The sequence below is a fragment of the Callithrix jacchus genome, chromosome 7, assembly GCF_049354715.1.
Source record: "Callithrix jacchus isolate 240 chromosome 7, calJac240_pri, whole genome shotgun sequence".
NCBI classification, from domain to species: Eukaryota; Metazoa; Chordata; class Mammalia; order Primates; family Cebidae; genus Callithrix; species Callithrix jacchus.
This window is the reverse complement of record NC_133508.1, coordinates 89039919-89052850: the sequence shown is the minus strand read 5'-3', so window position 1 is coordinate 89052850 and position 12932 is coordinate 89039919. Positions and strand designations below refer to the sequence as shown.

Sequence of the window (12932 nt, the reverse complement as noted above, 5' to 3'; positions counted from 1 at the left end):
GGCAATTCTTTGTGCATGTACCCACATAATTCAACAACTTGCAAAGTGATCATACCTCTTCAATACCAGCTATATTATTCACAGCCAGTTTTTTCAGAGAACTCTGAAGCTTTTTGTCATCAGCTGTAGCTGTTCTATGTACTACCTTCTTCTTTCTGCGAGCTGTACCCTGAAAAATAACCAAACAGAAGTGTTAGCATGCCTGCTATCTGGCAACTCTGATCATATCTTATCTATCACGACAATTTAACTAAAACCCACATTAAAAAATGGACAAAACAATAATGATTAATATTATAAGACTGCTCAGAGGTTGTGACTGTTGGCCGAATGCAGATTTTTAAAGGTTTTGTTTTCCCTTATCAGCTTTCTCAGGTTGAATTCTTCTTCTTCTTCTTCTTCTTTTTTTTTTTTTAAAGATGGGGTTTCACCATGTTGGCCAGGCTGGTCTAGAACTCCCGACCTGGTGATCCACCAGCGTCAGCCTCCCAAAGTGCTGGGATTATAGGCATGAGCCACTACGCCCGGCCTGAATAATTCTTATCTAATATCCAGACTTCATCATTTCAACACAAGATACTGTTTGCTAATAAAACATCATTTATAACTTCAAGACAATTTAAGTACATTATAAACAATTTTAAAACATTATCTTTTCTTATAGTAACTACCACTCCTTGTGAATAGTCTAAAGATATTCTGAAATTTTGGGAATTATGTCATAACTGAAAATTAAAAGCCTATATTACAAGAGAAAAAAACCAATAAATATATAAGCAAATTAGATAACTTCGAATGAGATTAAGTACTATTAAGAAAAAAACAAAACTAGAGCATAGGAAGAATGACTAAGGAGTAAAGCACCACTCTATCAGAAGGTCCAGGAAAGCCCCCTCTGAAGAGGTGGCATATGAGTTGAGACCCATAACTAGGGGAAGAATGATCTAAGCAGAATGAAGCAAGGTTGAACTTGTCCTTTCTAGAGAGAGAAAATGGGCCAGTATGGTTAGAGCAGAGTGAACAATGGGAAATGAGGAATATGAAATCAGAAAGATAGTCAAGGACCAGATTATATAGCCTAGAGTGCCATGGACAGGAGGTAGATTTTATCCTGATTGCAATGGGAAACCATTGAAAGGTTTTAAGCATGGGAATGACTTGATCTGGTTATTTATGACTGAGGTTGCTATGTGGAAAATGGATTATAATGAGACCAGTCAGGAGGCTCCTGTAGCTGTACTGGCAAGAGATGAGGGATATGGCAGTGAAGATGGTGAGGGGTCAGATTCTCACAAGAGACCACATGACTGCTGATGGATTACATGTGGGATATGAGAAAAAGAGGAAATTTGGATGATGCTTAGAATCTTGGCCTCAGCAAATAGGTTGAAAATATACTAGTCACTGAGAAAGAAAAAGTTCATTTCTAAATTGATACTTTGAAACTAAATATATTTTTCCACTGAAATACTATTTAAAATAATGGATTAAATTCCTGGATCAGTTTATTAAGTCTTAAGGGTTAAATCTGTCTAAAACTGGTTTAAGAGTAAAGTGAAGGCCGGGCGCGGTGGCTCAAGCCTGTAATCCCAGCACTTTGGGAGGCCGAGGCGGTGGATCACAAGGTCAAGAGATCGAGACCATCCTGGTCAACATGGTGAAACCCTGTCTCTACTAAAAATACAAAAAATTAGCTGGGCATGGTGGCGCGTGCCTGTAATCCCAGCTACTCGGGAGGCTGAGGCAAAAGAATTGCCTGATCCCAGGAGGCGGAGGTTGTGGTGAGCCGAGATCGCGCCATTGCATTCCAGCCTGGGTAACATGAGCGAAACTCCGTCTCAAAAAAAAAGAGTAAACTGAAAGGAATAGTGGTTTCAATCTCTGGTTAGCTCCTATACTCAGTAGTCAGGGAATCAACCTTGTAGAGGGGAAGCAGGCGCTTCAGTCTCAGCAATTCTGGTGGGAGCAGAGGAGAGATCTGACAGCAGAGGATGCCTTGAAATCTTGTTGCTGAAGGATTGACTATTTACATAGGCACTCACTTGTGAAGCAGTCCTGACTCAACTCAAGGACAGCTCACTTGCTGAATACCTCAACTCAAATGATCCTCAGGCACCTCAAATTCAGCATGTCTTAAAGCTTACCAGTCTGCCAATCTACTCTTTCTATATTTCCTAACTTTTGTAGCTAGTGGTACCACCAAATACTCAGTCTCTAAAATCACGAACCTGAGGGTTATCCCAGACTCTTCTGCATGCCCTTCACCCCCCCATATCCCATCAGTCACTAAATCATGTCAATTTCAAACTCCTAAATTTGTATCCCATGTAAGAGGTCCCCAGCTCCTGGGCCACTAACCAGTACCAGTCTGTGGCCTGTTAGGAACATGGTAGCACAGCAAGAGGTAGGGCGGGGGTGGAGGGCATGAGCAAGCATTACTGCTTGAACTCCACTACCAATCAGATCGGCGGCAGCATTAGATTCTCATAGGAGTGAGAACCCTATTGTGAACTGTGTATGAGAGGGATCTAGGTTGTGTACTCCTTATGAGAATATAACTAATGCCTGATGATCTGAGGTGGAACAGCTTTATTGCAAAACCATTATCCCCCGAATCTATGGAAAAACTGTCTTCCATGAAACCAGTCCCTGCTGCCAGAAAGGTTGAGGACTGCTGCCTTATACTATAGCAATAGTCTCTTAATTGTTCTCCTCTGTGCCATACTTCCATTTGGTCCATTTCCACAGTGCCAGCAGTTACCTTTCTAAAATGGCAATCATTTCCTTCTTAAAATCCTTTAATAGTTCTCCATTGCCTATAGGATAAACTCCAAGCTCCTTAGTATGGCATATGTAAGTATGATGGAATCCCAAACTATGTTTCATTTCCTACCATTCTGTATCCATTAGGTACTCTAAAGAATAGCTGTACTGGCTGGGCGCAGTGGCTCACATCGGCTCCCAGCACTCTGGGAGGCCAAGGTGGGCGGATCATAAGATCAGGAGTCCGAGACCAGCCTGATCAACATGGTGAAACCCATCTATAATAAAAATACAAAAATTAGGCAAGGCATGTGGCTTTCACCTATAATCCTGGCACTCTGGGAGGCTGAGGTAGGTGGATCACCTGAGGTCAGGAGTTTGAGACTAGTCTGACCAACATAGAGAAACCCCATCTCTATGAAAAACATAAAAACAAAAAACCAAAAATTAGGCCAGGTGCAGTGGCTGACACCTGTAATCCCAGCACTTTGGGAGGCCAAGGTGGGTGGATCAAGAGGTCAGGAGTTCAAGACCAGCCTGGCCAATATGGTGAAACCCCATCTCTACTGAAAACACAAAAAACTAGCTGGGCATGGTGGTACACACCTGTAGTCCCAGCCGCTCGGGAGACTGAGGCAGGAGAACTGCTTGAGCCCAGGAAGTGGAGGTTGCAATGCACTGAGATTGTGCCACCACACTCCAGCCTGAGTGATAGAGCAAGACTCTGTCTCAATAAAAAAAAAAATTAGCTGGGTGTGGTGGCATATGCCTGTAATCCCAGCTACTCAGGAGGCTTAGGCAGGAGAACTGCTTGAACCTGGGAGGCAGAGGTTGCAATGAGCTGAGATTGCACCACTGCACTCCAGCCTGGGCAACAGAGCCAAGCTCCATCTCAAAAAAAAAAAAAAAAGAATAGCTGTACCAAATTAAAGCAAGCCATTCCATTAAGTACTGTGTTATCTCAGCATATGTGCCTTTGCAAGTAAAGAAATGACAACCTGTTTCACTCCACGAACCCTCATCTTTTTGTTTGAGACAGAATCTTGTTCTGTCACCCAGGATGGAGTGCAGTGGCGCAATCTCAGCTTACTGCAACCTCCACCTCCCAGATTCAAGCAATTCTCCTGCCTCAGCCTCCTGAGTAGCCGGCACTACAGGTGCATGTCACCATGCCCAGCTTATTTTTGTATTTGTAGTTGAGACGGAGTTTTACCATATTGTCTAGGTTGGTCTTGAACTCCTGACCTCATGATCCACCTGCCTCAGCCTCCCAAAGTGCTGGGATTATAGGCATGAGCCACTGCGCTGGCTCTTGTGTTTTGTTTTTTTGAGACGGAGTCTTGCTCTGCTGCCCGGGCTGGAGTGCAGTGGCATGATCTCGGCTCACTACAACTTCCATCTCCTGGGTTCAAGTGATTTTTCTGCCTCAGTCTCCCAAGTAGCTTGGACTACAGGTGTGCGCCACCACACCAGGCTAATTTTTGTACTTTTAGTGGAGACGGGGTTTCACCATATTGGCTAGGCCGGTCTTCAACTCCTGACCTCAAGTGATCTACCTGCCTCAGCCTCCCAAAGTGTTGGGATTACAGGCATGAGCCACTGTACCTGTCTACTGGCTTTCTGCCTAGTGATAAATTCTTGTTTATCCTTTTTAAGTAAGATCTCAGTGATGACTTCCTTGTCTCCTAGAGGCAAGAGCAGCTTGTATTTCATTATAACACTCACTATTCTGCATTATAATTGTGAGCATGTCTCTCTTCCAAACAGAGCTGTGATCTCGTTTATCTTCTATATGCCTGGCACACAGGAGGTGCTCAATATACAATAGCTAAATTGAATGTACCAACCACTGTTTTAAAATACATAATGGTGATATGCTACATCAAGCTCTTCTAGGTTTATTCTGTGGTTCTTGACTATCCCTAGTTTTTGCATTGGTACATTACATCACACTTGATGCTACAGTGAGACTACTGTGGTTACATGGGTGTTAATCGAACTCCAGACTCATATAACTGTATCACTATGGAAGAATGAGAAAGTACTGGCTCTTCTTCCCTTCCCTCCCCTTGTGCTCATCCCCAGGAACTGTGGTTATCATCATTGTAAAAGACACAGTGGGACTTGCTACAAAAAGTAGTGTCTTACCTACCACTTCCTCAGGTCTGAGGTAAGAACTGTTCTTTCTTTCCTTTTTGCAAAGATTGTATTGGGCAAGATATGGGTAGAATATTCTCCTTGAGCCTGGAGCCACACCTGAAGGGAATCAAAGACTTTGGTGTTCACAACTAGCTCTTCCTTAGGCTTTAAAAAATACAGGGAATAAGAAAGCTCATATTCATACTCAACAACATGGAAGAATAGGTAAGAATTTGTGAGGAAAACGTGGCAATGAAAAAAATACATAATCAACTTAAGTGTCTCCAGCTAATCCTCTGTACAAGTAGGTATATCCAGTTAAGAGGCAGTAACCCTAATAACTGGTATGTCCTGCAGGTGAGTCTAACTATAATAATAGCTATCATGTATTAAGCATCTACTTTGTGTCAGACACCATGTTAGGTGTTTTATAAATATTACCCTAATCTTTAAACACCTTATGTAGGATTATTTGTATTTTGCAGATAAGAAAGTGGAAGCTTAACAAGGATGAATAGCTTGTTCACATCATACAACTAGCAGATGTTAAGGGTTAGGATTCAAACAAATGTGGCTATTTCCATTGCATTATCAGAGAGACAAGTGTTCTAGTTAGCTATTTTGGATCTAGACAAGTTATTTTCAAATTGGAATGTGGTTTGATCTTGATTATCGAAAAGATTTTAGATTTTCAATGACCACAAATCTGAAATAACAACACTATCTGGTAATCATACATTCTCCTATCAATTTTTCTTATGCCACACTCACCTTGCCCCCTATCCGGACCTGAGCCTGAAGTTTGGCTAACTTTTCTTGATTCATGCTGTTGGTAAATCTAGGGGGGGAAAAATAGATTTGTTAAAGTCACTTTTTTTACCAAAATTAAAAAACTGTTTATACAACAGTACCTTCTGGTTCACTCATCTTGTAGTATGCATCAACACCATGACTATATGAATACTATCTATATTCTTAAAAACTTGTTCGAGCTTCATAAACCAGATATTTTTACAAATCAAAGTTAAGGCACCATGAGGGAATCAAATATACAAACAGAAAATAGAATGGGATTCAAACCCATCTATTCAAAGATCCCTCCTTAAAACATGATTTAGTCCTTTGGCGTTCAGTTAAACCTAACCAATTATGAAATTTCTGTAGGGAAGCCAGTTTTTTCTCCCAAAGATTTTTTCAGCAAAGAGCTGTTACCAAATGTTATTAGCAAAATCTCCAAGTAGATTTCTTTCCTCCCAAATCACACTCTGTATTTCTTATAAATATGACAAAAAGAAAAAAAACCTGAACAAAGAAGAAATTCAACAAAAGGCTGTCTAGCTGTCAAGATATCAAGTAGTCAAATCCTCTATTCAAGGTCAGATGATGTTAATAATGGGGAAAGAGAACCAGGTTTTCAGACATTTCTCCAGAGTTCATTCAATACCCTGCACTGATACAGTATGTTATCATTGCATGTTGTCAAGTTATTCTTGCATACAGGGTAAAATGCTTCATTATACAATTTAAGAAAAACATGTCTTTGCTACAGTAATAAATGTGGGGGGGGGCAGTGAGGAGACTTCTAAAATAAGCTTTTCAAAGATAATCTTGATTTTGAAGATTCCAACATTATAGTCATGAATCTGGTCTGGTCAGTGATATTGGCACTAAGGAAAAAACATTCCTAAGTTTATAATGGGTCATAACATTCCCATTACAAATAAAAGCCAAATTAAGGCCAGGCGTGGTGTCTCACACCTATAATCCCAGTACTTTGGGAGGCTGAAGTGGGCAGATCACCTGAGGTCGGAAGTTCAAGACCAGCCTGACCAACATGGAGAAACCCCATCTCTACTAAAAATAGAAAATTAGCTAGGTGTGGTGGCACATCCCTGTAATCCCAGCTACTCAGGAGACTGAGGCAGGAGAATAGCTTTAACATGGGAGGTGAAGGTTGTAGTCAGCTGAGATTGTGCCATTGCACTCCAGCCTGGGCAACAAGAGCAAAACTCTGTCTCGGGGGGAAAAAAAAACCAGCCAGGCTCAGTGGCTCATGCCTGTAATCCCAGCATTTTGGCAGTCCAAGGTGGGCAGATCACAAGGTGGAGACTATCCTGGCTAACATGGTGAAACCCTGTCTTTACTACAACCACAAAAACTAGCGGGGCATGGTAGCACGTGCCTGTAGTCCCACCTACTAGGGAGGCTGAGGCAGGAGAATTGCTTGAACCTGGGAGGCAGAGATTGCAGTGAGCCGAGATCCTGCCACTGCACTCCAGCCTGGGCATCAGAGCGAGACTTCGTCTAAAACAAACAAACAAATAAAAACAAACAACAACAACAAAAAAACCCAAGAAGTTAAGTCTTGTTTTACTCATTCTGTGTATCAACAAATCACTACTGAGATGTGAGGGAGGGAATAGGGATGAGGCTGTTATCAAACCTTCTTTGGCCAATTCTCTAACCCCTTTATAGTCATTATTCACATGAAAAGATACTGTTTGCTTCATTTGAGGGATTAAAAAAAGGAGCATCAGACAATATAATTACTAACCATTCTATACTTTGACACTGTACTTAGGCACTAACCTGTATATATCTCTTCTTTAAGGCTAATGTCCAGTTCCCAAATAATATTTAGAATGTATGATTCTGCACTCTGCTCAGCACTGTATCACAGTGCTCAAGCAGCTAAAAAACACTCTTTTATAGGAGGAAGCATGTTTAGAGCCCAGAACAAGAAGTCTTAAGTGTGTGCCAATCTTAGCTCTGCCATAGACTTAAATCCCAATCCCTATACTCAAATATCCACAGAAAAGGCCCAACATTCATTTTTCTGGAAAGGAATGTGGCTATGAGAGTGTAGTGAACTAACAAAGAGCCTAAGGAATTTACTGCAAAAAAAGGGGGGCTAAGGAAAAACATTCGGTGTAGATACAGGGTACCCTTTGGGATTCTTCTGCATTTTGAAGTAACAATTCCCAAGAGACAAGACAGAGGTTGGGATGCCAAGACAAAGTCCTGACTTGTTTGAAACAAAAGCAAGAACAAAATTAACTCTTTAAATCAAGGTATAAAGAACAGATTCCAACCCAGGTGGTCAGGACTACAGAATTGAGAAATCTTGTTTCTAAGGAGTATCTCAGAGAAAAAGGATTTTAGGGAGACTGGGAGCTCAAGGCAGTCGGGGAGGAAGAAGAGTGGTCTTTTGTTTTTTACTTAGCAAGTTGTGGTGCGTAGAATTCAAGTAGGACTGAGACTGAACTCAGTCTATGAGATGTCAAGCTCAGAATCTGAAGTAGACCTCTAAGATCACCTGGTTTAATTCTCTCTTTTCAACCAACCTTTACTTTATTGCACCCATCATTCCTGTGATGCCATCTCAACACCAGCTAGCAGCGGCAAATTACGAATAAAACAATTCTCTCCCTCCCAATTTAACAGATTAGGAAATGAGGGCCCAGAAGGGAGAAGTCCTTTCTTAGGCCCAAAAGGGAGAAGAAACTTCCTAAAGCCACAGGATTAATGAGTTCTTCCTTGGGGATCCCAGGATCTTTTAGCACTGTTCTCAAGGACTCAAGAAAGAGTGTAAACAATGAGGCTTATCTGTATTTATTAAGTGCCTAGTTAGAAGCATTGTGGTAGGCACTTTCACATACACCATGTTTACACAGAGATTAAAAATAATAGCAACCTTGAGTCCTGACTTTTTATTATGCAGGGTTTCTCTAAGAGAAGTGCAGGCTTTGGAATTAGAAAGACCAAGGTTCTACCACTTGGGAAAGGTATTTTACTTCTCTGAACTTGTATTCTTCCTGCATTTGGAAAGATATAACACCACGTACTTCACAAGGTTGTTTTGAGGGTTAAAAGATTATCAAGCACAGGGAAGTTAACAGAAGATAGTTACTGGTAACTATTGTTACCACTCCCGAAGGGGACAACCAAGGTAAACTACAACAAGGTGGGAACGGAAGTGGAAACCGCCATTCACTAGCTGAGCAACACTGAGTCTGTCGGTCAGTCAGCAGGCAGTGGGAGGGGGTTATAAAGACGACAACTTATAAACAAACGCTGGCATTACAAGGTGAAGAGCGCTGCCAACTGAGTTCGGTTCCCTGGACTTGGGGGCGGGAAGTGGTAACCTCAGCTTCCCTATCTGTATACTGGGAATAACAAATGAAATGACAACAGAGAGCCTGTATAAAGCCCAAAGCTCACAACACTGCTGTTGTGAACAAGGAGTAATGGGACAGAGGAAAAGCGTCCACCGCCTCCGGGGACTGGATCTGGGCTGCAACAGCGCGGGCCCGCTCGCTCCCACAGGGGGCGGTGGTGCTGGGGACCTTCCCTCAGATGCCGACCCCCAGCTGCGCCGCCGGTAACCGACTGGCCAAGCCAGCCGCCTCCGCCCCCGCTCGCCGCGCCACGGCGGAAGTGGCAGCCTGAGCGGTTGGCGGCTGTCGGAAGGAGAGGGCGGGGGGAGACCGTGCGCAGCGGCCTATGGCCGTGGAGTGGCGGGACCGCCGGGGGTCTCACCTGAAGCAGGGAGGGTCCTCCAACAGCAGCACGCGGCAAGAGCAAGATGGCTGCCTCAGCAGAGACAGAGAAAGACCAAGGCGGCGGCGGCGGCGGCTGGAGCGGGTCCACGTGACAAAGTCGGTCCCGCCTCTCCCTCTCCGGGGCAGCCTATCCTGGGAGCGCACATCTGAACTGCAAAGGCCGGCCTGCTCTGCGAATGCCTCTACTGCTAGTGGCGGCAGGTGCAAGTGCCCGCGCGGCATCCTGGGGCTTGCAGTCTCCCTAGCGTTCCATTGTGTCCCTGCCTACAATTTTAGGGAACCTAACATAAAGGTGGTCGGTATGTTTCTCTTTGGGTGTATACTTTAGTTAGGTTGTTTTTTGGCTATGCATTAAGTACGCACTTTAGGACTCAACTAGTACCAGGAAGAAAGACCGGACATATTCACCTGTTATACAGCGGAGGGGAAAAATTGGGAAGAAATCCTCAAGCTACAAGAAAAATAACCAGAAGCTTTACCCTTTAAAAGCCTGCAGTGACTTCTGTCCTGGTGTGCTAAGTCCACCTAAGTCAGTTTTGCAATAAGAGGCCCTAAGTTTGGTTTTCTCGGAGCTTTTATCAGTTGGTTGCATCATCCCTGAGTAGATTTGCGGTTGCAAGGAAAAATAAGGTACAGAGCTTCTCCAGCGGGAAAGGGTATGCCTGCACGGCACGAGCCCACGCACCGCCGAGGAGGGTTGCAAAGTCTCCTCGGAGACCTGGGCAGGATCCTAACAATGAAATCCAGTTGTCCAGTCTTTATTTGTGGAGAGGGAAGGAGAATCCGAGGCCATTGGGCAAACCGCCCACTGTTGGGAGAGACTGACCTCACCAATCAATAATTTGCGTTTGACTAGGAAGTGCAGCGGTTCTTGGGGGGGAGGGGCTGGACTGGGTGGCGGAAGCAAGCGGCAACGGTTCTCCCGAACCTCTCTCCCGCATTCTTGGCCCACATTTTCCCGCTCCGTCCCAGGACTTGGACACCCAGAATCTAGGAAAAGTAACTTGCGATCGAGAACAGCTCTCGCACTCATCTACGTGATCTGCACCTTTAAACTCACTCTGTGCCGAACGGGACCCCGGAGGCACCACCCACATCCGTCTAACATCACTTCCTTCAGAGTTTGAAAAAAAAAAAAAAAAAAAAAAAAAAAAAATCTGGGAAGGCTACGGGTTGTGCTGACCGGCTCTCGGCTGGCGGTGTGGACCTTCTGCCGGGACTGCGGCCCTGCGTCCGCTCAGCCCGGTGGCTCCGCGCACCTACTGCCATGGAGACACGGCCTCGTCTCGGGGCCACCTGTTTGCTGGGCTTCAGTTTCCTGCTCTTCGTCATCTCTTCTGATGGACATAATGGGCTTGGAAAGGGTCAGACCGCGTTCTTATCTTACTCTTTACTGATCCTGGGCCACAGCGCACTATAACCTCTTCTTGCCCTAACACGTTCCCCTCACGTTCTATCTCTCAGGCCACGCCAGATTTCTTTTTATCTTCCCCAACCACTCCTGGAGTTTGAAGATTTCTTGGCTACCCCAGAAAGAGTAGCGGGTCTGGGCAATGGAGAAGCTGTACTTGAGGCCTCGCTAAATTCTTGGGTTGGGGGAAGGAATGGTCCGTAAATTAAGAAAAGCATGTTTAAGAGCCCAGCATAGTGCCTAGTACTTGGGAAGTCCTGAGGAACGGTCACTTCTCACCTGGAAGAAATAGAGCCGTTGGGGACCTGCGTATGCAGAGAACCCTGTCCTGGGTCTGAAGATTCCGCTCCTTACCTCTTCCGTGAAGACCTGGGTTACTGCCACTTCCTTGCCTTTGGAAGACAGCACCTGCATCCCAGGTAGCCATATCTAGTGCATAAGAAGGGCCAGGTGAAGGGTAGAAGGTGCTCTTTTAAGAGTTCCCGACAATTGTCCTTGCTGTGGTTCAGCGAGTGTGTCTTAAGACATTGAGTTTTCTGTGAATGAGCGATCAGTGGTTAGGTGTGGCCCCTACTCCATTCATTACCTACATCTCCATTCTATGTTTTAACACCTTTCTCCTCATCAGCCCTTACTTAGTTGAATGTTGGATTGACAGTCTGTGAACTCAGGGTTTATGCTTTTCTAAGTAGATGAATTGTAGCATGGATCCCAACCCCTCTTCCATTTTTTTTTCCACTGACCTTACTGTATGGAATGATTCTGCTGCAACCCTGCCGTTTTTGTTTTCTCTTTTTTTTTTTTTGAGACGGAGTTTCGCTCTTGTTACCCAGGCTGGAGTGCAATGGCGCGATCTCGGCTCACTGCAACCTCCTCCTCCTGGGTTCAGGCAATTCTCCTGCCTCAGCCTCCTGAGTAGCTGGGATTACAGGCACGTGCCACCATGCCCAGCTAATTTTCTGTATTTTTAGTAGAGACGGGGTTTAACCATGTTGACCAGGATGGTCTCAATCTCTTGACCTCGTGATCCACCCGCCTCGGCCTCCCAAAGTGCTGGGATTACAGGCGTGAGCCACCGCGCCCGGCCTGTTTTCTCTTATTATTTCACATCTATTGGTTGGTAGTAAGATTGGGTGGGCATTCATTTTGCCTAAATGCAGCCATTCCTTCATTCCAAAAATAATTTTGATCACCTTCTGTATTTTCTGTATTTCAGGCACTGTCCTAGGCATTGGGGATATAGCTGTAAACAGGACAGACAAGGTTCCTACTCTCGTGGAGCTTATTATATTCAAGTCAGAGAGACAGAGTGGACTCATTAACAAATTAATAAACAAGACAGTTTCAGCTAGGAATAAGTGCTGGGAAAACAACAAGACTGTGATAGGAAGTAGGAAGGCTGGGGAGGTTGGGGAAGCTGGCACATCACTTGAGTTATGAAGATCAGGGACAGCTTTTTGGAGAAGGTGATATGTGGGTTTCCATCTCAGTGATGAAACTGCATGACAAATTCTATTAGGCCAGAATGTTTTCAATACTGAGAATCCCATTTTAAAACAGATTATTGTATATTTAAAGTAAAATTGTAAGTACTGAGGGTAACAAGAGTATAGTGTTAGGAACATGGGTTTAGATCTGCGCTTTTTCTTAGGCTTTGTTTGTTTTTGTTTTGAGATGGAGTCTTGCTCTGCTGCCCAGGCTGGTGTGCAGTGGTGCGATCTCGGCTCACTGCAACCAACTCCGGGTTCAAGTGATTCTCCTGCCTCAGCCTCCCAAGTAGCTGGGACTACAGGGGTGCAGCACTACACCCAGCTAATTTTTTTTTTTTTGTATTTTTAGTTGAAATGGAGTTTCACCATGTTGGCCAGGCTGTTCTTGAACTCTGGACCTCAGGTGATCCTCCCTCCTTGGCCTCCCAAAGTGTTGGGATTATAGGCATGAGCCACTGTGTCTGGCCTAGATCTGAGTTTTAATTTGTTCTGCCACTCACCAGCTAAGTAGCCTTGGGCAAGTTTCTTAACTCTCAAAACCTCAGTTCCTCATCTGCAAAATGGGCA

At 44.3% G+C, this 12932-nt stretch overlaps 2 protein-coding genes across 13 annotated transcripts in view; one reads left to right on the top strand and one right to left on the bottom strand.

Moving 5' to 3' along the window:
• Positions 1-10567, bottom strand: part of BTF3L4 (basic transcription factor 3 like 4) — a 32240-nt gene extending 21673 nt beyond the window's left edge. For 2 of the 12 annotated variants that reach the window (XR_013520064.1, XM_078331763.1), the window contains exons 1-5: positions 9442-10567; positions 7101-7206; positions 5674-5740; positions 4916-5019; positions 56-169 (exon numbers count right to left, since the gene is read on the bottom strand). Coding sequence is in view for 6 of the 12 variants with exons in the window: in XM_078331763.1 (XP_078187889.1) it covers positions 56-169; positions 4916-5019; positions 5674-5740; positions 7101-7206; positions 9442-9686 (636 nt within the window). In the remaining 6 variants the exon portion in view is untranslated. Of the gene's footprint in view, positions 1-55; positions 170-4911; positions 5020-5673; positions 5741-7084; positions 7207-9441 lie in introns of all 12 variants that reach the window. The other 10 variants (XM_078331767.1, XM_017974732.4, XM_078331768.1 and 7 more) reach the window with 8 other exon arrangements.
• Positions 10568-10623: 56 nt separating this feature from the next.
• The window catches only part of TXNDC12 (thioredoxin domain containing 12), a 38240-nt gene continuing 35931 nt past the window's right edge, over positions 10624-12932 (top strand). The window contains exon 1 of the mRNA XM_009001215.5: positions 10624-10828. Within this exon, the coding sequence (XP_008999463.1) occupies positions 10732-10828 (97 nt within the window). The 5' untranslated portion in view covers positions 10624-10731. The remainder of the gene's footprint in view (positions 10829-12932) is intronic.